This window comes from Phalacrocorax carbo, chromosome 1 (assembly GCF_963921805.1).
Source record: "Phalacrocorax carbo chromosome 1, bPhaCar2.1, whole genome shotgun sequence".
In the NCBI taxonomy this organism is placed as follows: domain Eukaryota; kingdom Metazoa; phylum Chordata; class Aves; order Suliformes; family Phalacrocoracidae; genus Phalacrocorax; species Phalacrocorax carbo.
Window position 1 is genome coordinate 85,858,124 of NC_087513.1, and position 26,237 is coordinate 85,884,360.

At 45.5% G+C, this 26,237-nt stretch overlaps 1 protein-coding gene and 1 long non-coding RNA gene across 6 annotated transcripts; both read right to left on the bottom strand.

The window, feature by feature from the left end:
• Window positions 1–790: 790 nt before the first annotated feature.
• Window positions 791–9,568, bottom strand: LOC135315547 (uncharacterized). The gene is made up of 2 exons (XR_010375037.1): window positions 3,099–9,568; window positions 791–1,628 (listed from the first exon to the last, which is right to left on the bottom strand). It is a non-coding gene; the product is annotated as an uncharacterized LOC135315547 (long non-coding RNA).
• A 77-nt stretch (window positions 9,569–9,645) lies between these two features.
• Window positions 9,646–21,297, bottom strand: PEX5 (peroxisomal biogenesis factor 5). 5 transcript variants are annotated; one of them, XM_064464335.1, is made up of 16 exons: window positions 21,170–21,297; window positions 20,419–20,618; window positions 19,894–19,929; window positions 19,585–19,717; window positions 18,781–18,915; window positions 17,557–17,662; window positions 16,248–16,338; window positions 15,813–15,929; window positions 15,335–15,427; window positions 15,039–15,158; window positions 14,337–14,480; window positions 12,133–12,203; window positions 11,749–11,964; window positions 11,443–11,608; window positions 11,090–11,247; window positions 9,646–10,720 (listed from the first exon to the last, which is right to left on the bottom strand). In XM_064464335.1, the coding sequence occupies exons 2-16, from the start codon at window positions 20,566–20,568 to the stop codon at window positions 10,519–10,521; spliced, it is 1,938 nt and encodes a 645-aa protein (XP_064320405.1). In that variant the 5' UTR covers window positions 20,569–20,618; window positions 21,170–21,297; the 3' UTR covers window positions 9,646–10,518. The 5 variants fall into 5 exon arrangements, with proteins under 5 accessions (XP_064320405.1, XP_064320396.1, XP_064320414.1 ...); XM_064464326.1 differs by having other exon boundaries at window positions 20,419–20,622; XM_064464344.1 differs by lacking the exon at window positions 21,170–21,297 and adding an exon at window positions 20,994–21,149.
• Window positions 21,298–26,237: the final 4,940 nt, after the last annotated feature.

The window sequence follows — 26,237 nt, forward strand, 5'->3', positions numbered from 1 at the left end:
TTGCATCTTCATCCTCCATTTGCCTCTTTGACCTATGAAAGATCCAGTTTGTCCCCTGTGATGCCCATGGAATCAGTAAAGGACAAAGAAGGGCCTGCTGGGATTCCTCGTGTGCTTGTAGCACCAATAACCCCTGGCACTGCTTTGTGTGTTGGGAGGGCCCTGAGCTACCTGATGTAGCATTTAAGTCTGGCCTGTGGTAGAACACACCAAGTAGTGACTCTCGAGTTAGTTACAATGGTAAAACACCCTTACAATGAAGAAGAAAGGGAATTTCCTTTAGAAGAAAAGGAATTTCCTCTAGAAGAAAGGGAATTTCCCATTCTGGTTGAAACACTGTGATTTCAAAATGATACCTCATCTCATATCAAGGTAAAAAAGGTTTAAAAAAATCAGACAGGTTTTCCTATTGTAATCAACAAATCGATCAGTTCAAATTTATCAAAACTTTCTGTTTGATTACATAATTGAGAGCAGTAGTAGACTTTATCATTAGTATGATCAATGCCTTGAGATACAATCAATCTTGTGATAATTAAGTAAAGTCTGCAGGTGAGAGTTTGGCTGGGATCACAGCAATACTCACCAAGACTTTAAGTCTGGTTGAGTCAAGCCTGAACCCATTGTTACTGACAAGTGAGAAAGGAACGAGGTAAAATCTTTCAGGAGATCCATGAAGAATGTTTACCAATGATGGTGTGAACCGTTCTCTGAACACATAGAGATATCTCATCATGAAAGGTCAATATTCACCTATATTAAACCACAAACAATACATAAAATAGACCCATTGTTGCTTTCAATAGCTTCTTTAATGGCAATAACACTAAATGAAATACACAAAATGGCAGAGGCCATGGTAAAGCAGGAGTGTTGTAAAACAAATTACAAAGTGAGTGATGCTGGTTATATGCTCACATTTTGTTTATGCATCTAGCAGCAGAAGCAACATGCAATGCTTTTTTACATTACATAGTACAGGACATTGGAATGCTAGCTGCAGGTGCAACGTTCCCTCAGGATTGCAGGATTTGCAGTCTAACAACCACAATCCCTACCAGGAAGAAGGGGACGCAGAAATGAAAGCTTGTCATTGAAATTGATTGCATTGTAATCTGGAAGGTGTTCATGTTCTCGCGCAATGTAACAAAAACCACTGCCATCACTGTGTTCACACAACAGCCAGGCACCTCTCTGGACTTTGTGAGAAGATATGGTGTCATTGTCATGTCCCCTACCCAGATTGGTTGGTTCTTTTATCACCCTGCTCTTCCCTTGATAATGGGCGTGTTCATAGAGAGTGATTTGGGGATTGTGCAGATTTTCAGTGATGACCTTCAGAGAAGTGATCTTATCATTCATCTGCTGACCAACAAAGCCATGTTCTCCCTCCTCAAATACCAGTAACTGGCCTGTGTAGTTGTGGTGCTCATAAGCCACCCAAGGCTGGCCAATTACTTTTACTGAGGAGACACAATCATTCCAATCTACATCTTTTAGATTGGCAATGTCACCAGTGAATTCTTTGGAGTAACCCTGGAAGTTGGCATGCTCATAAACAATTATTTTTCCCATCTCAGTAGGACTTCTGTAGTTCGGATTTCTTGCTGTAGGAGCTGGGTGACAACCTGCAGAAAAGGAAACCAGAAAATAAGCAATGCTTGTAACAAGCCTTTTTGCACCAGACACAAAATGCTGGAGAGAGGGGGGAAAAGGAAAAAAGGAAGAGTAAAACATTTTTTGCAAAGGATAAATATAGAAGCAGCTGGAAAAGAGTGAGGGCATAACATAGAAATTTTAATTTGGAAGAAAAAGTAAAATGAGATATGTACACCAAAACTGTCCAGTTTTATTTAGGGGTGTGTGTTGGTTTATGTATATGTGCAAGGGACACCTGAGCATTTAGTTTAACATATTATTGGTATATCCTAAATAATAATGAAATAAAATATATAACTGGTGATAAATCTTTCAGTTGATAATTGACACTGCATTTGAGAATTATTTTAGAAATTGGCATTTGTTGTTTGGCTAGATTCCATGATCCACATAATATTACAAGTAAAGAAGTAGTGAGACATTAAATTATTATCTAAATGAAAGGGCATTTTGTACTGTAAATAGGAAAAAAATCTATTCTGTTAAGGCCAGAACTGAACTTTTAGACTCACTGAAATACTTCCTTTCTCTTTTTATATTAAATTCTATTGAAATCAAGAGATGCCTTCTCTTATAAGCTGAGAAGCAATCAAGTTCAAAGCATCAGCTCTTTGAGTCAGACTAAATTTCAGGTTGTGAATGTCCTTTTGTAGCACTGTAACAAATACTAATTCCACACAAAGTCATCTGGAATCAGACAAAGAACCACAGTATTTATTAGTAACAGCTGCAGGAACAGAAATGAGCAGCCAATTAAGATAACAGCTCCCTTTCTAAATCACGCAACAGTCATCAAAGCAAAGTTTTAGATTTCAGGGCAAATATATTTGAGGGAAAGAAGCAGTTACTCTGGTTGATTCTGTGAAGGAATGGCAGAAGATCAGTAAGTAAGATTAAAAGTCAGACTAAAATTGCAAGACCTGAGCAACATAATCATCATTAAAAAAACCCCTCACTTAAATCTCACTTTAAAAAAAAAATCTCACTATGTGATCAAAAACATTTAAGCATTTTTTCACAGTTATAATTGTATTTATGGAGGCTGTGGCTACCCAAACTTTAATTTATTGACTGAGCACTACTATAATGACCTTCTGCCTATAGAAAAAGTAATAATAATAACAAGCCAGTTAATTTTGCTGACACAACATAAAGATCCTATGCCCAAGATTAATTTGTAAAATATTCTCACTTTCACCCCTTGGAATTTTGTAGCAATGACTCTTTCCACCGTCTCCTTTTGTAAGGCATGTTTATCCTGCAGCTGCCTTCTCGTCACCTGAAAGATGTGTTAAGTTTCTGCAAATACAGACATCAGACCCTCACATACATGTTGCAGCTCTCATCCCAACACTTAAACCTCTTTCTCTCCAACTGCAATTCACAGTAGCTGCCCAAGAAGACATTGAAAGTTTGCATGTAAAAAGCGTGCAACTCACCTTGATATTAGCTTCTTGGATGGGGAGAGTTGATGGCACTTCCTTCAGTCCAGTGCTGCTGTGTGTGAGAGGCAGCTCAATTGCCTATATTTATAGCTTGCACAGAAGTCTTGTGAAACACCCCAGTTAACAGAACTGAGAAATGGCCAATATTACCCTCAGGGGTCAAAAATCACTAACTACTTCATTTTGGTTTTAATCTTCCTACAACCAGTCATCTTGTTGCTCTGGTTCAAAAGTCCATTGACGAGCGAGCATCTTGATAAATGTTAGAGCTTTGATTCTTATTTGTCTTTCTTCTCCAGAAGCCAGCTTAATCACAGTAATAAAAACATATCGAAGTATTTTGTAATGCGTGGGCTGTAGAATTTTTTTGCTTGCTGCAGTTTACGTTTTTGCTTACCTGGGAAGCACATATAATACACAACGTCAGTTTTCTACAGGGTTTCTGTGTGAGATATTCAGGTGACAGAGGTGGCCTTCAAGTAGTTTTTTTTAAATTCACTTTACCCCTTCTCACCTAAATAGCCATTTGAGCAGCCTCAGGGATGCAGAGCTGGTAAAGCTGGGCAAGGAGGCTCTGGCAGAGCTACAGTGGCAGTATTTTTGCTTGTTTTCATATTGCAGGTTTACTCTGTAATATATTTTCAGACACATTAATTGGCTGGCATGCTGTACTACAGTGGGAGGAAACAATGGAATCTTCATTAGTTCAAGAGCAATCTACATCCTCCAAATACCCACAGCAGTAAAAAGAAGAGACCTCCTTTTAAAGGCTTATTTTGCCTTAGCCGTGTCTGAATTTTGAAATCAAGCAACAGTCTGATGAATGATAACAGTGTAAAAGAATGAACAAGCTGCCCTGCCAGTGAAAGCAAATGATTAGCTGTTTAGCTTCACAGAAAGATATAGGTGGGAAGGGACCTCTGGAGGTCTTGAGTACAACTCCCCTCCTCATAGCTGGGCTGAATCTAAACCTACCTGGGGCTGCTCAGCCCTTTGCCCAGGTGACTCCTGAACATCTCCAAGCCTTTCCAGGTGCTGATCCACCCTCAGAGGAAAGCATTCCCTCCCTTACCACCAGATGTGAGAAAGCTCGTAACAAGGACTCCGATGAGATTTAGTAGTTATTGGAGCAAGAAAATCAATTACCCACAAGCTTGGTAGCAGTAGGTCTTAAATATACCTTGGGTATGGGCAGACTGGCCAGGCACTGTGAGCAGTCCTCTGAGGCAAACCAAGGAGATAGAAGCTACAAGCCAGTTTTTCATACACCAGAACTCCCAAGAAAGAAATACATAGCTGTGCTTACAGCTACAGAGCAGCTACTGCTCTAGGCTGTCATTAAATATAATGACCTCAAATGTCAACCTTTGACCAGCAAAGCTTCTTTCAGAGTCACTGTTACAATGAACCCCGCTGTAGGATACTTCAGGGACCCCTGCTTGGGGTCTCTGTATAAACATTCCTAAGCTCACAGAAAGAAATGAGCTCCTGGCTCTAATGACCACCTTTACTAGTGTTACTGGGATTGAAAACTAAATGGATTTCAGTGTTGCTCATCTCACGTATATGGAAAGCATACGCACAAGGAAGTAAGCCACTGAACAAAGCAGAATACCACAGGGCAAGGCTAGGAGTTTGAGATTGGTAATATTTATGGCTTGGGGGTGCGGTTTTTTGTGTTTCAGTTTTGTGTTCTGTTTTTTCTTACAGGAAATTATGTTTCCCACACCGGGTTCCTACTGATAGAGCAGTATCTCAAGATCTGAAAAAGACAGTGTGAGAGTCTCTGAAAAATGTGCAGAAATACATTATGCAAAAAACATTTGAACAAATTAAGACTTAGTAATTTTTGCTCCCAATCAGAATAAAATATTTTTATCTTTTTCATAAAACTGGTTTTCTTTTTTTTTTGAGACTTAAAAGTGAGGGATTTTTTTTGTTATTGTTCTCCCATAGAATCATTTCCAAATACATCAAGAGTCTTATGTATTTATTTACTTTTATTTCCTCTGTGGTTGGCTTCATCATCATTGCGCTGTTGGAGTATATTTTCCACTAGATTGCAGGGCGATAAAACAGTTTCACTTAAAGCTGTGGATGTCACGTATGCACCCACTTCACAATGGTAGAAAACTTAAAATAGTAGAAAAATCAAATTAACAAACTCCATCCCCCTGCATATCTTCTTGTGTTCCCACCCTCTCCACCACAGTGGATACCTTAGTTTGTATCTCAGTAATTACTCATCTTTTTATTCCTTATTTTTTTTAAACCCCTTATTTTAAAGTAACAAACATCACATGAACTGCACCTCCCCAGTTTCTGATTGCTATTTTGTCTAGTAGTTTTGACCTCAAGGCAGCAGGACACTGATTTCTTTGTTCTGGAGGGGTTTTTGTGTTTTGTTTTGGTTTTGTTTTTTAATTTCTACTCTTTTAGTAGGTGTTAGGACTGGTAAAGTAATTCTTCATCACAAAGAGTCTCTTTCTCACTTTTGGCTCTAAGACTTCCATTTCTCAAATAAAACAGCCCCCAAAAATGCAACACAGGAACATGCAACTAGACCACAGAAGCCCAAGCTATGAACAGCCCACCCACCAATTAATGCAATCACTGCCAAAACCTTGAGGGGAAAAAAAAATGCCTCCTGTATCTCACACAAACTCCCCTTCTTTTCCCTCTTTGTTTGCCACTCCCCAATTGCAAGTGCTCAATGAAGTGGACTGAACAACACTACATTTTCAGCAAAGACTAGAAGTGGGATGATGGCATCCTAGTGGATGAGTGCTGCATATCCACTCACAGCACTGGGAGGGAGGCCCACAAAAGATGTGCTGGAAAGAGAGGCATAGCAAATACAGACTGACAAAAACCTTCTAAGTCTCACTTGACAAGACACAGAAGCCAGAAAGGAAAGGGAAGAGCTTTTCTAACTATTATTTCCTTCCCAAAGTCTCCCCTTCCCAGACAAAGGAAAAGGCAACAGACTATCCATTAATAATTGTTTTAGTTCAAAATGTCAGAAACTCAACTGGGTTGCTTTCTGTCCCCGTGTTTAACAAGTGTGCAAATGGGTTTCCATGGCATGGTTGCTAAGCTGGACTCCACAAACACAAAGGCCCAGTCTAATTAGGCGCTTACTACCAGGGGAAGAAAAAAACCCCAAAACCAAACAAAAAAACCCCCAACCAAACAAAAAAAAAAGTCAAGGATCCTCAAAAGGTCCTGGCTTCACAGCACCACATTTGGCTGGGAAAACCTCTCCAGCTCACAAGTGTCACACGTTCAGAAAAATGCATCCAGCATTTTGTTCCTCTCATGTTTTATTAGCAGGTTGTGCTCCTAAACCGTTTAGTTGCCTGGTCCAATTAAGAGTGTGACAGACTGACCTGCCCTCGACTCAACACTAGGTGTCACCTTCTGCCCAAGAAATGCAACAGAGAAATTGGAAAAGTTTCAAGAAACCCTACCCATCCAGCACTGATTTTCAGAGGATCTCTATACCCTACAACTCTTCCTAAAGTCATAGACAGTTACAGAGTTTTAAGGTTTCACATCAGGCATCCAAAAGCATCAGAAAATACCAGACAATGCTTTGTCATACTAAGTATAATGGTGACCATCAAAAGGTTTCTCATCTTTTGTGAGAGGAAGGAAACATGCCTACGCAGAAAGGAACTACCCTATGGAGAAGTTGCCAGAGTCTGCTCTGACAAAGTGGTCTGTCTTGCAGGCCTGTTTCTGTTTCTTCTTTGCCGCTGCAGGTGGAAGAGCTGCTGTGATGCTTTCAGTCCTTCCTCAGTAGCAGACTGGCCTGCCAAAAGATTTCTGAGATTCAAGGACCAACTAACGAGGAGGAAAAAGAGGCAGGCTAGGGCATGAAGGAAATATGGGCAATAATACAGTAAAAGTAGAAGAGATACAGAAGCATGGGGTACAGAAGTAGGGAAAGGGCTCCCCCTGGGGAGGCACGGACCATATGAGAAGCATATTATTTGCTATGTCCTACAGTACCAGAAGTAGGAGATCACAAAAGAAGATGTACCAGGCTTAAAAGACAACACTTTAGATATCTAAACGCAATTCTTCTGTGTGTCCACAAGACATTTTAGAGGCCAAATGCACCACCTGGTTTAAAAATCGTAAAGACCAAATTTACCAAAGGCTATTAAACAAGCATACTGATGCAACTTCTGGGTCAGGCAGCCTTTAAAGCAGCAGATTCCTAGAGAATACAAGAGTACTCACTATATGCTTGCCCTTACACTCTTCCCATGAATATCCGCTTCAGGTCACTACCCCCAGAGCACTCCTCTAGAGAAGGACTGGTCTGAAGCCCCTGCCAGACTAGAAAGACTTCAGCTCACACAGGCAAAAGAGGAAGGAGCCTGGGACCCAAAACAAGAGATCAGGGAGTTGTAACTCAAGAAAATCCAGGATCATAATGAAGCTCAACAGCTCAAGATGAGGAAACTGCAGTGGTAGAGTATACAGTGGCAGCACACCCACTTCACTGACGAGTATGGAAGCTAATGAGGAACACTGTGGCTACAGGTATAAGAATCTCAAAGCACAAATTTTCATTTGCTGGTATCTCCCAGCCGGGTGTTGAGTAAGGCCAACACCAAGAGACAAGAGATTCTAAGACTTCTTGGGGCCTTAAACAGCAAATAAATATAACACTGAAGGAATAAATATAGCAGAAACATAGCAAGAACCATGAGTGGAAGAATATGTACTGAACCATCCCCTTTGACCACATGCTTAGGGCCTGATGAAAGATCTAGTTTGTGTCCTGTAACGCCCATGGATTTGGTAAAGAACAAAGAAGGGCCTGCTGGGATCCATCACATACTTTTACTGGTGATAGGCCCTGCCACTATTCTGTATCCTGGGGAAAGTACAAGAAGGGAAAGTACATTAAGTACAACAATTGCAGAGCACTATCATTTATAAGGTCCTCAGCTAAGATCTACCATTCAAGTCAGGCCTCTTGTGAGCAGGGGTTGGATTAGAGACCTCCAAACATCCTGCACTGCCTTACCTAAAATGCTCAGCACCTATTACCCACCCCTCGCTGCACAACAGAGCTTGGAAACAGATGTGGATGTGGCTGGAAAGGCAAACTAGGCTCAAGATACTTAAAGAGCCCCAGTGCAAGCCTGGTTCAGAGGAGGCCAGAGACAGGGTTGCAGAGGGCAGGCAAAAAGTGTGAACTGGAACCAGAATGCAGATACAATTGGACAGCTGCTGTTCCCCGCACCAACAATTTGTTTCCAAAGACAGTTCTTAACAGGACAAGGTTAGACATGGTCTGGACAGAGGCAGCTCAATCTTCACTCAGCCCTGGAAAAAAAAAAAAGGGCCTAGTGTCTAGGTGAAGACCTGGCCTCAGCAAAGGTAGCACAGATGCTATGAGATAATTTAAGGTGGGAGGGAGGGAAGGAAGAAAGCAAGAATGATTTACAGGGAAAGAGAACAAATGGTGACAGCCTACTCTAGCTGCAGGGACAGGAAGGGATGTGTGATAGGGAAGGACACCAAGTGCAAAGTCAAAGACATTAAGCCAAATGGCAAGGGAAATAGACAACTAGGAAGCCAAGGAGAAGCATTAATGGTGCTTGAGGATGAGTAAAAGGAAAGGCCAAGCACTGATAATGGGAGTGTGAACAGAGAAGAACATGGTGCAGCAAAGATGCAGTGGCGAGAGGGACAGCAGAGGATTGGGGAAGGTGGAACACCTGGACAGCAGGTGAGGAACAGCATACACAATCATATTTTCTTCTGCTGAGCAGAGAAGAATCTGACAGAAGGATTGAGATCAGTAAAAACCAAAAGGCACAACTTCTGACCAAGAGCTCTGTGTGTGAGCAGGATGCAGAACCAGTGTTTGTCTTCCTTTTAGACAGCACATGCATCAAGTTGTTTTGCATGCATTACAGCAATTTCAGAACAGTGCACCTAGGTTCCAGTACCACAGGAGTGGATGGGAGACACAGGGGAAACTAAAGATCAGAAAACATACAGCAGAGCTATTCTTTGCACACACTTTCTGCTCCTGATTGTTACAGTAGCAAGAGAAAAACAGGTGTAGAGGTATGAAGAAACAGGTGCCTTGTGGAAGAGTTGAAGGGTAAGTGCTCCCTGCCTAAGCTCCTGGTCTTGACTACTGCAGCAGTCAGGTTCCTCAAAGAGGTGATAAAATGTGACACAGCTTCCCTCACTGCAGATAGAAAGTAAATGAAAAAAAGTGCTTCACTGACCCCTAAACCTAAGCAAGGAAGAGCAGCACTTTTGGCACAGGGAGGCTCTTCTGCTGGCTCACAGAACTGAAATCTGAAGATATGGCAAAATTAGGTCCTTTAAGCTTCATCTGCATATGAGCTATCAATAAAACAAAACCTGGGTCAAAAAGGGAGACCGAAACAGAGAGACTCTGATCTACCTTTAGAAAACCAGTAGGCTTATACCACCCCCACCCCGCGCCCAAGATCTATACTACCCCCTGCATGCAGCTCCAACAGAGGTACAGAGAAAGATGTTGTTTTGGCAATTTTAATTCACCCCCCCCTTATTATACAAAATACTTTACAATTAAAAAACATTTTCCCCAATAAAATCATATACAGATATTTATAATTAACAAGATTCAGTTACACACAAGATGGGGAACTTCTGCACATATGAAAACAGTGACAGATGATCAAGTGAAAATTAAGACTTAACCCTTCCCTCACCATATTCTGGGAGGGGAGGTTATATTTTAGACTTTCATTCCTATCACATTCCCTCAAGCCTGAACTCTAGGATCTCCTCTTACCCTGACAGGCTAAGGGGCTCCACCTGTCTCCCTAGCACAAGTACTCCATTTTTAAAAGCTTCATTAGGAGGCTGTACTATGAAGTTACCAGTACCCAGAAAAGGGGACTGCTGCCCCCAGTCTTCCCTAGCAACCCATATACACACATGCAAGCACATACATGGGGGAAGCATGTTCAAAACCCAGAATTTTTCACCCTTTCACCAAATGGCAATCCCACCTCACCAAAGCAACCTGCATCCAGGTTGCATTCAGCAGGTAGCCTCTGCAGAATGGCTGTCATAAGGTCTCATAGCCAAGCTGGGCATTGGGCAAGAGGGCTGGATGTTGCTGTCCTCCCCACTTTGATCATCTGCCTACCAGGAGAGTGTCACTCAGCCATGGAGGTGATAACATGAACCACTCAGATGCTCAGGCCACAACAGACAGGTAGGGGAAGTTGCACACTTCAGCAGGAGGTCCTTGAAGAGAGTTGCCAATGATCTGCCCTACCAGAGCAAAGATACATGTGAACCCTAGTGAACATTTTCTCTCTAAGGAAGGTCACTGCTGGGCTGGGCCAACCCTGCACTCGCAGGGGAGCCCATCCCAGAGTCACTGCTGGAGGCCAAATGCCTGAAGCAGTGTGGGAAGATCATGGGCATCAGCTGCCCCATACAGGTCACTCTGCCCCAGCATGGAGAGGGCCATGCGGAGGGTGCTCCAGATGTTGTCAGACATAGCGCCTTGCTGCCCCCGCGGACCACGGCTCTTCTGCTGCATGTGCAAAGCCTCTAAGAAGTGCTCCACAGCCTCACTGTCAACATGAGAACATATACATGCTTATTGGAGAAGACTGTACATCTCATACTCCCTCCCCCATTTACTTCTAAAGTACTTCCCCTCCAAAACAGTTTCACCTCTTCACCAGATCCTGCCCTGCTCCAGAATCACTAGAGATTCCCCCTTTTCCCCCTTAACAGTAACTGAATTCCAGATGTCCCCTACTCCAACTGTATCTGCATGACACTCTGATCTCAGGGCAGAGTCCACACTCTTGCTTGGCCTTCCTATGCCAAGGGAAGGCTGCAGGCAGTGTGGCACTGCCCTAGTAACCTACCACAGTCTCTCCCACAAACACATGCACATTCATGGGTCACAGCAGATCTGCCCATCCTGTGCTCACCGGTGGGCACCTAAGTTGATGCAACTGATGCCCAAGTTATAGCGAGAGCGGATGTATCCTGGCTGGAGCTCCAGTGCCCGACGATATGCAGCCACAGCTTCCTCACTCCGATTCCCATTGGCCAGGGTGGCACCGAGCTTGTTCCACAGAAGATGGTCCTAGAGGAGGGGACAGAGAAAAAGGGTTGAGATAAACTAGACCTTTTTAAGCTCCAAGCCAGCGATCCCTTCCCCATATGTCTATCTTATTCCTCCAGTCCAAAAATGTACCTCTCCTACAAGCAGCACCTCCACCCAAACCTTCACCCCTAAACTTCCAGGTACCTCCAGCATCCACAGTCTGCCCTTTCTTACATTGGGGCGCACACTGAGCGCGGCACTGAAGCAATCCACAGCCTTTTCATACTCGCCACTAAGGTTGAAAAGGACACCCAGGCCACACTGAACATCTGGATCCACAGTTGAGGGGTTGCTGCGCACAGCTGCTAAGAACAGCTCTTTCACCTCCATGAACAGCGAGCTGGAAAAGCACAGAACAAGGATATTGGTGTACTGTGGAGAGAGCTGGCCTTGGGTTTCTCCCCCTGCTCCTGCCTGGAGCATTCCCAACCCTCCAAGAAGCCTTTCAGGTGAAGGCTGAAATTTGTAACCCTAACTTACTCAGACAGCAGGGAACCTAGGACATGCTTAGAAGGCCCCAGGTTTGTCCCCGAGACACTCTCCTGCAGTTCCTTCTCCAGCAGGTGGGCGTAGTCCGGTTTATGGCGTAGCCAGTCCCGCAGGGTCTCACATGCCTGCTTCTGCAAGGACTCGTTGGTGAAGCTGACCGCTAAAGCCATAAGTGCTGTGAGGTTCCCAGGCTGCAGTTCCAAGCACCTTCAGGTCAAAGAAAGAAAGTGAATACAGTATTAAATCAGTCTGGGATACACCCAGGTACAGGAGGTAACACAATCAAGACAGAGCACACCATGCTGGCCATATGACCCTTGTGGCACTATGCACTAGACAAAGAGTCATGCTCAGCAGCTCTTCCACAACACTCACTGTCTGAGGGCGCTGATTGCCAAAAGCTCCTGTTCATTCTCTGCTTGGGTGGTTCCCAGATATTGCCAGGCCTGGAGAAGATAAAGATGCACAAAGTCAGACTCCTTCACATCCATAGAAAGAGATCAGCCGACAAACCACAGACACAGAGATTAAATCCATGGTATTATCCCACACATGTTTTTAGAGTGAGGCCAAATATATGCAAGTATACACATTAGCTACAGAGATAAGTATCTTTTGTAAGACATATAGACTTTGTGGCACATAGGTCTTCAAGGCCAATAAAACTGACGTTTTACAGTGAAAAGAATAGTGAATGTCTACCTGGAGATCTATCACAAAGCAACTGTTGGCAGTTTTACACTTTTAATTCACAGAATCCCCACTTTACACTTCTAACTGTTGTCAAACTGCAGAGGAAGGAGGGAAAGCAGATCTCATTTCTTAAGAACAAAACGGCATAGTAGCATCACTGAGACCCCAAGGTAGGCAGCTGTATAAGCTTGTGCAGTGGTCCACTAGCAACTGATAATCTTGGGAGTTGACTGTCAGACCTGACTGTAGAAGCACTGTTATTTTACTGAATCTTCAATCATCATGACATCAGTACACAAAAACCACTTCCATCTCCAGGCTGCTGGCATAGGGAATAATTAAGGCACTAAATCCAAAGTACCTGTTCACTTTATGTTGACAACCATGCCCATTGCTCAAAGACAGGCCACATAGTCAGCAGGATTGTCAGCATGAAGTACCCACTTTTTGAATAGTATCCACTATCTTAAGGAAAGAAATTGTTTCATTAGCAAAGACCCAGACACACTGCACAAGCCACCACAAGCAAGAGGCAATCTACTGTCTTAAATCTCTAATGCCTCACCATATAGTTAACTGCAACTCAAGAAGAGCTGACCAGTGGTAAACTGCATGGTGTTCTGCAGGCAGAAGAGCTGAGATTCAAGGTAAAGTTGTGATTTGGACCAAAGCAACCATGACATTTCCTTCAGAGCAACTGTTCAAGTCTATTTGATAACTGTACCATTTGCAAAGTCTTGACTTCTGTACTTTCTGCAGAGTCACAACAGAAGAATTCAGAATGTTTTCAATACAGCTAGCCAGAATTGGCCCAAGGTTTTTTCCCCTAAGGTTTTAACTACCTCTCCATTATGCTCAGCATGCAGCCCACACTGCCTAAGAGAAGAGTGCCGATTCTAAAAGAATACTAGCAAAACCTTCTGACCACTTTAAAGCTAAAGTAGATCTCCAAAAACTCTGCTTACTTTTCACCTACTCGCAGTACTCTAGAAAGTTAGATACCTGTATTCCCAAAAGCCAAGAACCTTTGTTCTGAGAGATCACTCTCATCTAAGCCTCAGGATAAACAAATTACTTATTTCTGATCATATACAGTTAGCAGGGCTTGAATCAGACACACTGAGAATGCATCATCTCTGGGTCCTTGAGGCAGGCACTCCAGAAACGGACAACATGGATGTACTTGCATTCTTCCTCTTCCTCCTGAGGATATCCAGGTCCTTTACCTCTGGAGAAAGGTGCACAGATTATCCCATTTCTCAATCCATCCTGCAGAAGCTGAAGTGCTTTATGGAAATAAGTATTCAATGAATTAGGAACTAGAAACTTGTCTTCAGTATAACAATCATTCTCTGGCCCACAGCATCAAATGAAGACTGTGATGACACCCAAGCCATCTCTCTCAACCCTTTTGGGTTACATATTCTCCTGGCATCTAGACAGAAGACCTAACCAGGACCCCTAGTCTAATGAGCTGCTCAGAATTAGTCTTTAATACAGATATTGAAAGCTGTTACCTGCCATAAGCATCTCCAAACTTGCAAATGTCTTTATGACTTCCACAGAAGCAACTTAAGAGATGAGAACTCCTTGTCAGCTCCACGCAGTCTCCTGTACTCCAAAGATTTTGCAACACAGCTCTGGGCCAGAGCCTTTACACTTTTTGTAACTGACCTTAGTCATAAACCTCCTTGCCCACAGCTCTCCTGGGGATTCATATACATTAGCTACATACCCAGAGCCACAGAAAAATGAGATGTTTTCATACAACCTGCACAGCTCCTAACACTAAAGCGAGTTTTCTACACACACCCTTACACATCACAAGGTAAGAATCCAAGTAGCAGGACACCTGGCCAAGGCTTATTATCTCTGCTTTCACTCACCTCCATATGATCTGGCTTCTGTTGCACTGCAGCCTCAAAAAGCAAGACAGCATTTGGGAGGTCACCTTCCTCCAAGCGCTTCCGCCCCTCTTCAAATGCATCCGGGTGGTCTCTCATGGGATTATCTTCCTCAAACTGGTAACCCTAGCAGGGAAGACAGGCAGGGGCTAATGCTAGGAGAGGCTTAGGGAGAAAAGCACTCTCTACAGTACAGCACAGTCTAGTCTTGCTGCATCAGAAACACTCAAACTGCAGACCAGAAAGCACTGCATCCTCTGTTAATTCACAGCAGATCAGAGGACAATGGCTTTTCTGCCTGCCTGCTCTGTGCTGTAAAATTCCCCTAAACCAGGCCTGGAAGAAGTTGCAACAGAAACTAAACATCTGACGTGAATCCTATCAGCTTGGGGGGGGGGTGGGCAACAACACTTGCACTCATTGCAAAGAACCCCAGCACTAACTGGCATTTGGTGTTGGACAAGAACTAGACAGCACCAGTAGATAAGCACGAGTGAAAACAGTATTTGTTTAACCTCTAGATAATCTGGGATGAGGGTGCAAGTGACAGCAGAAGATCAGTGTGAGAAGGAATGCTAGCAGCATTTGGGGTCTGTGGAGCTCACCTGCAAGGCAGATGTACTGCCAGTCTCCTCAAGGCAGTCCATCACAGTGCTAGGGCTGAGAGACCCTATTCTGTATTACCTTGTCATATGATGAGGAGCTGAGGTCTTCATAGTCAGAGAGCCAAGGGTGAGCTTCTGCATCTCTCTTAGCCATCTCCTCCCATTCTGCCTGGAGTTTGTCCCAGAAATCAACATCTGACTGAAGGGAGAACAGAATGTGACTAGAGTACCTCAACCATTAACTGAGCTCTATAGACAACCCAGAGAGCACCCTCTTAAATGTTTCTCGCCCTTCTCACAGCATGCAAAGGAGTGAGGTAACCCTACCATGGGCTCTCAGGTGGTACTCCAGCCCTCCTCCTCCATCAGTTTTACCTCCACAGCAGTCTTTGCCTGCTCAAATTCCGTATCAAGAGCTGACATGTTCCCAGATCGTGCAAACTGATCCACCCAGGCATCGGATGCCCCCTGGGAGATTGGAAACAGAAACACACCTTTCTTTTTAGAATTTGGCAACCTCAGGGCACATCCCAAAACAGCAGGAGGGTCTGTGATGACCCCTCCTTCCCATCAGCAAGAACTGATGGCCTGTAAAGCAGAAGAGAGTTCATTTGGGTACCCCCTTCCTCCCAGGTGCTACAGGAGATGAGGAAACTCACACTGCCCAAATACCTTCCCAGCTTCTAGCTAGACTCTGCTAAGAAGAGCCCAACAGCCCCTCCCTTGCCTCCCCCAGCCTAGTTATTAGTAGAGTACTGCTGAGAGTTGGACTTGCCATTCTCCCTCTCTCCCAGACTGTGCACTGTGGCAAAAAGTCTTCCTCCTTCAGAGCACATAGGGCTGGGGCTCCTACCTGCTGCTGTATAAACTCAGCTGCCCATTGCTCTGCCTGATCTTGGTCTCTGTGGGTCACCTGATTAGCTTCGATCGATACCCTCCCATCTCCGATCTGGCGGACAAACTTTAGGAACTGTGGCAGAGAAATGAAACAAGGGTGGAGCTGGGCAGATGCTTTGCCAACAAGCCCTCTACTCATTCCCACCCCCCTTCAATAAAAGGGCTTCTCTCTGCAAAGTCAGCACGGAAAGCCTGAAAAGGTAGAGAGTAATGTGGTAGAGATGGATAGTATCTACAGTGGATTGTAGGGTTCAACTTATACAAATGAGGGAAGAAATGGGAACGTGGGACAGCAGGAAGCTTTATTCCTTCACTGTCTTTCCCCTTCCCAAATCCCCACAGCCCTTATTCACACTAGATATCTGTCAGCCCCAGTCAGGGAATTTCTTACCTCAGAGTTCTTGAGTTTTGGATCATCCACTTTTGAGAGGAAATCACTAACAGTTTTCTTAAGATCATCCTCAGGCTGATATTCCTCATACCTGTGTTCAGAGGAAGTAAAAGGGAAAAAGGTAGCCTGATACCAGGGAACAGCAAACCCTTTCACTATCAACAGTCTACACAATGGGCCAGACAACAGTACTGAGGGATACAATGCCTCATCAAAGATGCTGGGGTTCTAACTGATTCAGTACCTTTATCCATCTGTAAAATTTCAAAATTGATACTAGGTTAACTGTGCAAGTGACTGACACAAACAGTAGCAGAATTAATCAACTACAATGACAGCACAGTTCTGCAGAACTGTCTGGATTCTTTGGTAAGCTTACATGCTATCAGACATTGCAAGTTTTAGCACTACCAAAAACAAGACCATATATCTAGGAACAAAGAAGGTAGGTCATGCTCATGGAAGAGGAACAGTATCTTGGAAAAGCATCAACTCCGCAGAGGATTGAGGGCTCATAGCAAGCACACAACTCAGTATGTTGTCTGGCTTACAGCAGGATAGGACCAGTTGCAGGTGTTACCACTACATTCAGTCTTGGTGAAGTCTTTAGAACTGGCAGCAATAACTCAGGGATGTCCACATTTGCAGAAAGGTATCAGAAAAGGAAGGAGAATCCAAATATTGATAATCTCTTTTAGGGAAAGATCTAAGAAGCCTGAATTGTTTGCTTGTGTTTTGCTTCTTTAATTGAAGAACTTGAATGCAGTCAACAGGTACCTACCTATTCAGAGAACATCTGTAGTAATAGACTGTTCTTTAATCTACTACAAAAAAACCATATTAGAGTAAGGTCTGGAAGGCTGGATCTAGAAACATGCAGAGGAAAGGCTGGATGTGGCTTGTCTGATAGGGAGAACAAAAGGATGAAAGTTCACAACTAGTAGAGCCTAGTATTTGAGATTTTCAAAACTAAAAAGCATCTGCGGTGGAAAAAAGTTCTGCTTGATTAGAACTTCCAGAACTCACTCCTAAAATCACTTTAAGGAGCTTTGCATTAGGCATGAGATTAAGTTAGCCTACATGATCACAATATCTTCCTGGAACTAGAAAATAGAAAAGCTAGGACCTCTTAAACTTCAGCCTCCAAGCGTTTTCTCCTCTGTTCTCTGAAACCAAAGGCCTGAGAACATCAATTCAGGTTAAATGACTCAAAAGCATTCAGGCCCTAGCAGATTTCTATCGCCTATCCAAAAACTTCACCCACCCAAGTGCCTAGCAGCAATAACTAGTCTTGAGAAGACAGACTCACCATTTATCTGCCAAAGACTGGTCTTCTGATTCCCCAAGCCACAGTTTCTCCTCTGACTGCTCTAGGTATTCTTCTGCCCACTTGGCAGGAGACACAGACAGTGGATCTACACAAGACATCAGGAAGAATGGGGAGAAGAGTAATACAGGCAGACCATCAGTCAGATTAACTACAGATTTTGCTCTCTCCACTTTACACACAGCTAACACACAGACAAAACGCCTTGAAAATTTGTTTACACTTGTTTCTTCTAATTTTGTTTATTCTGATGTAAAAATCAAGCCTTAGGTTCAGACTGCGTATTAATACAGATGCCATTGTGGTGACATTAACCTCAGGATTTTCTACTTTATTTTCACAACCTATTCATCTGCTGCATGTGGGATACTATGTGGGTCAAGAAAAATAGCAACACACTACAAGTCTCTGTCAAAAGCACAGCCTACAAAGCACTAGGTTTTCCTCAGAACTTTCTCAAAGACTTTTGTAAATGCTGATTTATATTTCCAGAAGCATTAAGAGTGAAGGTCAAAAAATGGGACTACCTGGCTCTCTACAGTGGCCTCTCCTGGAGAAGAGAATAGCATCTATTTAAATCTTACTCATAACTTCCAGATTAGGTCATGGATAGTAACAGGACCCTATTCCAGCCCCAGCTCTATACACAACACAGGATGGCTTTTCAGATAAACTACTGGCTTCCTTGAAACTGAAAACTTAACCTTTGGGTCAGAAACATTCACTTTGCACATTTCCAAGGTGCAACAACCCTCTATCCCCATGAAACTGACAAAGTATTTGGCTGAAGCACATTAAACAATATTTACCTTTATACCAAAGGCAAATTTAGCCTTAAGAGAGGGAGTTAGAGAATATGTAAGCAAGAAGCAGTACCAGACCATCTCCAGAATTTGTATCAGTACATCATAATTTTTATAAAAGCAGCTTGAATGGCCTGCTTGTAAGTTCTCCAAATAACCTAAGCTGAAAACAAGAGACCCTCACACCTGAATAAAAGCTTCCACACCACACTGCTCACAATTTGGCTAAGCCATCGCAAAGCAGCTTTCCCCACTCCCCCACCCTCCCCATTAAAGCTGCTACAGTAAACACCGACTGCTGGGCCCAAAGCATTACTCCCATTTCATATTCAGTAACTCTCCACTACACACAGGCATATGACTGGGCAACATCTTGACGGTAATTCCTAAAGGGACCCTTCACCTGTCACTTCAGCAATAAACTCCTGTGACCAGTCAGCTTCATTGTAATCTGAAGAGACTTCACCAGCACTATCTGCTGCAGCCAAGAACTCCTGAGTCCAGTTTTCAGACATTGCCAGGGCTGCCACACCTGGAGCTACAAGAAGAAAAAAACAGAAGCGACAACTGGAGGACTCAAAGGAGTCATTTAAGTGTTCCAGGCTAGCCCTAATCACCTCTGATCTTTCCCTTTCTCTTTGTTAGAGTAAGATCACAGAAAGATTCCACTTGGAAGGAATCTCTAGAGGTTGCTAGTGTTCCGATAGCAGGTTAACACTACACATTAGGTTGCTCAGGGCATTCATCAGGTAACGTCCGAACTTGTCTAAGGCCAGCAATTCCCCAGCCTCCCTAGGCACCTGTTCCAGTACTGAACCACCCTCCAAGGGAAGAAATGTCTCCTTACATCTAGTCAGGTCCCCTTTCCTCAACTTGTGTTCATTGCTCCTTGACCTTTTGCTGGGTATTGCTGTGAAGATCCTGACTGTGGCTGCTGAAGATAGCAACTAGACACTCCACTCCCCCAGGCTGAACAAACACAGTTGCCTCAGCCTTTCCTCTTACACCACGTATTACAGTCCCTGAATACCTTACTGATCTCCACTGGACTTGTTGCAGTATGTCAGGGTACTAGGAAGCCCAAATCTGGAAACAATACTCCAGATAAAATCTCACAAGTGCTGAACAGATGGGAATCAGCCTGCTAGGAGGTTAACCAAAACCCCAGGACCCTTTCCAGCTCTCTACCAACTCTAACTCTCCTCACCTCGCTGAGGTGCCTGTCGGAAGCTTGACTGTTCAATCTCTTGCATCTCAGCCAACAAGTCATCCATCTTAAAGGTCTGGGGTGCACGGGACAGTAAAGGGGCATTCTGCTCTTGCAGGAACTCTCCAACCAGCTGCCAAAGACAGAGATGGATTACAAACATAGCATAGAAGATGAACAGGCAGAGCCATGGAGCATGAGAGAAAGAAACGGGCTTGTCAGAAGGAAATATTAATATCAGGTAAAGGGAAAAATAGCAAACAGTGATGATGAGAAAAGCAGTAAGGACATGCATCAGTCTGTCCTTACCTCATCTTCGGTGGCCACTCCCAATGGTTTGGATACCTACAGGGAATAGTGGGCAATTATCCCAACAGCTTTGACCCCATGCCCCTCTCCAGTGACCCGATTAGGTTACATCTTCCACTTGCTTAAACTTAGGCTATCAGCATTTTCTTGCATTAGCTGCCTGCTTACGTGGAAGTAAAAGGAGCAGGAATACCTTGAGTGACACTGTCCAACACGCCTCCCACCACTTTCTAGGTTAGGGCCTGTGACAGTAAGGCATTCAGCTTACCGCTGCCACCAACATCCTCTGAGCACCCATAAACGCTGCTTCCACAAACAGGCCCTCACCCCACAACACTGTAGGACAAACTGAGTGACCCCGTGGCCTCTTTCCCCAGGAAAAAAAAGCAACACCACAACTATCTACGCTAACAGTGCCCCCGTACTGTTCACCCTATGCCCCCCTTCAACCAGCACACATCCTCCCCATCCCGTGCTGACTGACCCAGCCCCGGGTCAGCAAGCAGAGCAACCAGCAACACTCACAGCTGCAGCTCCGGGAACCCCAGGCGGCCAGGCCAGCGGGCCCTGAAGCCCTTCCTGCCGCAATGCTTTGTCCTGGGTGAAGTGGCCGGCCAGCTTCATGAGGGGGTTGGAGCCCCCACACTCTGGTTCCACCAGCTCCCTCATGGCCATGGCGCCAGGCGGGGACGGACGGTCGGCGTCAAACCCCACCGGGCCTGCACCTGGCTCCGGGGCAGCACAGACACCGGGTAAACACCACGCAGAGCGACCGGCTGCCGGGGCGCCCAGCGCTGGGCCCCGACCCGGCTGCCACCCGCCAGCCCCCAGTTCCCTGCGGGCCCGGGAGCCTGCCGCCTACCCAGGCCGGGAGGCCCTGAGCTCAGGCCAGAGCCCGCAGGGGCGGGGGCCGGGCTCCGAGGCACGGCGCCAAGGTACCAACTCCCCCGCCGGCTCCGCCAGGCGGAGCGCGGCCCGGGCGGGCACGGCTGCCATGGCCAGGAAGGGCCTCCACCCGCCGGCCGCGGCCACCCCGGGGAGCGGGACCCCCTCCGCGACTCCCTCCGCTCTGACCCCGCCGCCGGACCGGGACAGGGTACCCGCTCGCCAGGACGGCAAGGCCGCGGCCTCCTCTATGAGCGCCGCGCCCCCGCCCCCCGCCAGCCGCCTGGGCGGCGGGACCCCCGCCCCACCCGGGCGGGCGGAGGGGACGGGAGGGGAGGGGAGGGGGCGGCACGGCACGGCGCGGCGCGGCTCCCCCCGCCCCGTACCGTACCTGGGGCTGCCGGGGCTCGCAGGGCTCACGGGGCGGGGGGCGGGGCCAGCTCTTAAAGGGCCAGGCACCCCGCGAGCGTCGCAGTAGAGCGCCTTAAAGGGCCAGAGGCCGTGGGCCTGGCCACTCGGGTCCCTCCCGCTGCCCGCCCACCCCACAGCAGGCGACATGTCGGTGCAGCTGGAGCTGCGCCCGGGCGGCTTCAACTCTTCACGTGCAGCCATGGGGGCGGTGCTGGCTCATCCCCGTGTCACTGCCGGGCGCCGTCACCCGGGTCACTGCGCGCCTGCCGGCTTCGCCCCGCCCTGCCCTTCTCCCGCAGCTCCTGGGCCCCTTCCCGAGCCCAGCGCTCCCGCCCTGGCGTGCCACCGGTGGCGGACGGGGCGGGCATGCCAGCACGGGCTTTGGTACGTGCATATACTGCACAAGTATGTCTAATGTTATAATCTACCATTAAAACTATGTCACAGAGTCAATAAATACGTTGCATAGACTTAGATCAGCAGTTCTGCTGCGGTGTTGGTGTCCAGTTCACCGCTCATCTCGTTGAACTGCAGACAGGGTAAGCGATTTCAGCACTAACAACAGCTGCAGCCCACCCTGCAGCAGACTACGGGTCTCTGGCCCGAGAGGAGAGTCGTTGCGAAGGCACGTGGAGAACAGGAGATTCTTGTAGTATTCGTGAATAGCACGCGTTCATCTGGCTGACAGACTGCTATTTTATTACTTGCTTTGGGATCACTAAAACGTTGCAGCTGGCGGTAACAGGTTAAAAGTGCCTGCATTCAGCTGAAAAGTACGTGATGGCTGCAGATAAGCCATAGAAATGTCAACTCCTTCACAGTTTTCAGGCTTCTATGTGTGATTCCAAAGGAAGAGCAAACCACCTGGAAAATTAGAGCTCGTTCGTGAATAGGCTCTAAAAGAATGGGAAAAGCACAAAGAGGGGTTTGCATGATGTGTACTGCCTCCTGTGACATTAGGGTGCTAGAAATAAATTATTTTCAGAATCAAATCCCATCTTCTCCTTTTCAAAAGGAATACACTCCTCTGCAAGATCTTCTCCAGACTTCCCAGATACAGTTCATCTGTCCAAAACCTGATGTCTGGTGCTGTTTTAGACACTATTCTTTGGCAGCAAGTCTTCTTGACTGCTCTCCTTAGAGCTTGGAAATGCATATAACATCTACAGCCAGTTCTGTGCTCGCAAGTAGTATGGCTCAACAGGAGCAAATCTTTAAAGTGATAAGAGTTGGGGCTGGAAATCCAACATCCACACCAAACACATTTGGGGAGCTTTGGATTATGTCTTCCCTGGTCCCACGGACTGCACCCCAATTAGTGGTTGAAATGCATGAGATGTGCTCCTATGTACAGCCCACCTACTAGCTTAGCACCACCTGAAACTAATCTAGTTTGCACACCAACTATGTTCTGCAGTACCAACCAAAGCCCAGCAAGCAGGGATTACTGCAAGATACACTTTGAAAGCACACTTCAGACGTCCATTCAGGCACTGATGTGGAAGCACCCTACATCTGGCAGGCAGCTGCATTAAGATGGCGACACTTGAAAAGATATTTACATAACCACTCCTACACATGGAGACCGAGGTGGCACACACTATGTAACACTGGCACAATACATTCTACTCTTCCAGATGGCTGCTTTATGATATTGCTCCCTACTTGCCTGTAAGTTGTTGTCACCTTAGGACTATGAATGTGCTAACCCAACCCTTCCAAAATGAAGCCCCTGGAATGACAAACAAGACTGACCCACTATTACCAAACACCAATCCTGTATACGCTCAGTGTAATCAAGGGTTAGCAGGAGCACCTGAAGAGAGACAGAGAGAGGAGGCTTTTGGGAAGAATCCTGAATTACTTTCAAGAAGAACAGACTGACAGTGTTGCTCCTAGGAAAAAAAAAAAAGACTGCACAAAGACAGGGAGAAGAGGAGCATAAACATTGAGATAAGGCATAGGCAGAAATCCAAAAGCCACCAGAGACTGAGCAGTGAAGAAGCCGTGATGAAGGAGTTTTGATTTACAAACATTTGTATCAGGGTCTTGGGGTCTGCTCATGACAACAAGCCTGTGATACCAGTCCAGCCTGGTCTACTAGTTCAGGACAGGGACTCTGAAAGACTGCTCTGTAAAAAAGTCCCCACAGCCTCCCTTCTTCAGTCTGAGCAGCAAGAATGGGCCCCATAGGGAAGGCACCCAGGGTCATCACTGCTGCCTGCACACTAAAGGAAAATGTATCATCTCTTCTCTTCCCGTCTTCTCCTTGAAAGAGTTTCTTTTCCCTGGCTCTTGGCTGCCTTCAGGCTCACCAAGACTCTTGCAAAGCAGTGGTCATTACTGACAGTTCCAACATTAAGCAATCTTTGATCTACTGAAAATGTCATGGTATCATTTGCACCAGTCAGAAGACAGCCTGTAGGAGGTCTTCAGGAAGCATCTTCCATGGCTCAGTCACAGTTTACCATTGCCTAAGGGTGAGGCATAGGTGCCACTCCACCTGAAGGGACAGAAAGAAACCTTGCAGAGTGAGACTTTCTAGGTCTTAGACCCAGAGCAAAGGGACAGAAGGAAAAGTTGGATGGCCCCATTTATCCCTCATGGTCCCAAAAGACTGTGATGCAACTAAACGAATCAGAAGTGGCAGTGGTGGCAGAGGACAATCACAGCTATAGCTGTTGGTGGATAAGTATCCTGCTGAAGCCACAAATATTTCTGTTTGCAGGTAGAAAGCAAAGGGTCTGATCTAAGGTCAGCAGGAAAAGGAGCAAAGTCAATGATCCTTGCATGCAAAGTGTAAACATTTCAGCAGTAAGAATGGAAATATCAGGGGGCCTCAATAACTCTAGGAGAGGTGAGACAAGTCAGTTGTACAGTTCCTGAAAAGGGTATTCTGGGTTCTGAATCCTTCAGCCAGTCTGAGTTTGGTGGTAGCCAGTACTCTGCTGAAGGTCCTGGGCCTGATGGGGACCAGTGGAAAAATGGAGGTCTCTGCCTAGCTATTCCCCATCCTAACTTTGAAACTCATTGTTTCTTTCCAAGTGCAGAACTTTGCACATGCTTTTATTAAATGGTGCAAATTATGTTCTACTCTTTCAAGCCATTCTCCCATTGATCAAGATCACCTGAATACTAATTTTGTCTTCCAAATACATTGCAACCCCTCTCAGGTTGGTGTTGTATGGAGATGTAATAGGCACACTTTCTAGTCCACTGTATAAACCACTGAAGAAACTATTGACACCACACTGAGGACAGATCTCTGCAGGACTCCTTCTTGATACTTTTCTCCAGATAGAAAAGGTACCACTGAAAACCAGTCTTAATGTTTTCTAACCAGCATCAGGCTCTCTTTACAGTGATTTCAGTAGATCCAGTTTCCCATGTTTCCTAGCTTGTTTGTAAGACTGTCAGATGAAACATTAAAAATCCTTACTGAAGTCAGAATATATAACACCTATTGTTAGTTCCTTATCCACAAGGCCTATCAGTCTACCGTGAAAGATTGGTTTGACTTGATTTCTTTTTTTGGCAAATGGAAAATGTGAGTCATCTGCTTAATCTTTATTTGTTCCAGTATCACAGGGGAAGGAAGTAAAGTAACGCTGGCTGGCCAGTAATTCCTCAGATCCATTTTGTTTGTTTTTGAATAGCCAATATATTTGGCCTTTTCCAGTCTTCTGAACCTCTCCATTCTCTAGAGATCTCAAAGAACACTGCCAGTGGCCTGACATTGCTTCAGCCAGTTCTCCAACCATCACAGCATGAATTTCATCAAGCCTAACTGGTCTGAAAGCATTGATTTTGCCTAAGCGATTAGAAATCTAGAATTACTTTTTACCCACTTGTCATTGGCGCTATTTAAGATATTCACCTAGCCACCATCACAGTGAAGACAAGTGAAAAATACTTTCAACTTCTTGGTATCTTTGGTCAATTCTCCATTCCAGGGACCAGAAGGCCAAGCCTTTTACTGAGGGACTTCCCCTCACTGCCCATGTAGTGACAGGCACTATTGATAGGATAGTAGTCCTTTTCTTCACCAAGAAGTAATATACTAAGAGGTAATTATTCATTTCCTCTTTGAAGAACGTACATCTTTGTCTGTACTTGAAGTCAGTTGCCATGTCTCTCTCAATTCCTTCTTCTCGAGATGACACACTGCAATTTTTTCAATCCTCCTGCTTGAATGGCCCAGGTGAGTTGTTCCCCTCAGTGGGTTCACTCCCCCACATTTGCCTGTTTTGTAGCACCGTGGTACCCAAACAGGACACTGAGTCCTGCGCCACTTGGTGCTGTGAGCGCTGAAGTCACAGTCGTACAGAGCTGATCTGACAGCTTATTTCATCTGACCTACAGGCTATCCTTCTAGCCATACAAACTGATATGATGTGTGCCTTTTTGGCAACAGCATGATGTTTTGCTTTCCAACGAAGATGATATCCAGTGAACTCTGACACTATCTGAAACTTCACATTTGCAAAAGCAACAGAGGATCTTTTGTCCCTGAATATTCCCCATCTTTGACATACTGACCCTTCGAACTTCAAAATCATGGATCTAATTTGTTCTGAGGGTTTTTTTGAAATACATCGGCCTGTTTTCATGTAAACTCAAACACCTGAGGAAGCATCTATGGTCCCACTGAGTGAGAATGAGAGTCAGGAATGACTAGGCTTTGCTCTTGGACCCATCACTTCCCTGTGGTCTGACCTCAACTAAATTATTTTGCCGTCTCTGCCTTGGTTCCCCTGCTTGCAAAACAAAGACAAGGTTTCTCTGATTGCTTTTGTTTGTTTGTTTTTTCTTTTTAATGAAAGAGCTTGAGTGGCTGGTCAAAAGGAGCTGCGTGAATTAGCACCCAAAATTCTGCAAGGAGGGATTAAATGAGCGGAAACAAAAGCACGAGCGGGGACTCCAGCCCGGTGGGGGCGAGGCTCGAGTTCAGCTCTGAGAACACGCGGGAGGGAGGCATCGTCCCCGAGGCTGCACACGCTGGGGCGCCGGGCCTCGACACTCACGTGCAGAGGCTCGGGAGCGGCAGC

Coding starts and splice junctions, on each gene's coding strand:
- PEX5 (XM_064464335.1), bottom strand. CDS start 20,568: ATGGCCATGAGGGAGCTGGTGGAACCAGAGTGTGGGGGCTCCAACCCC. Junction 15,159..15,334: donor AGGCAAAGACTGCTGTGGAG/GTAAAACTGATG, acceptor TTCTCCCTTCAG/TCAGATGTTGATTTCTGGGA. Junction 12,204..14,336: donor AGAAGCCAGATCATATGGAG/GTGAGTGAAAGC, acceptor TATCTTCTCCAG/GCCTGGCAATATCTGGGAAC.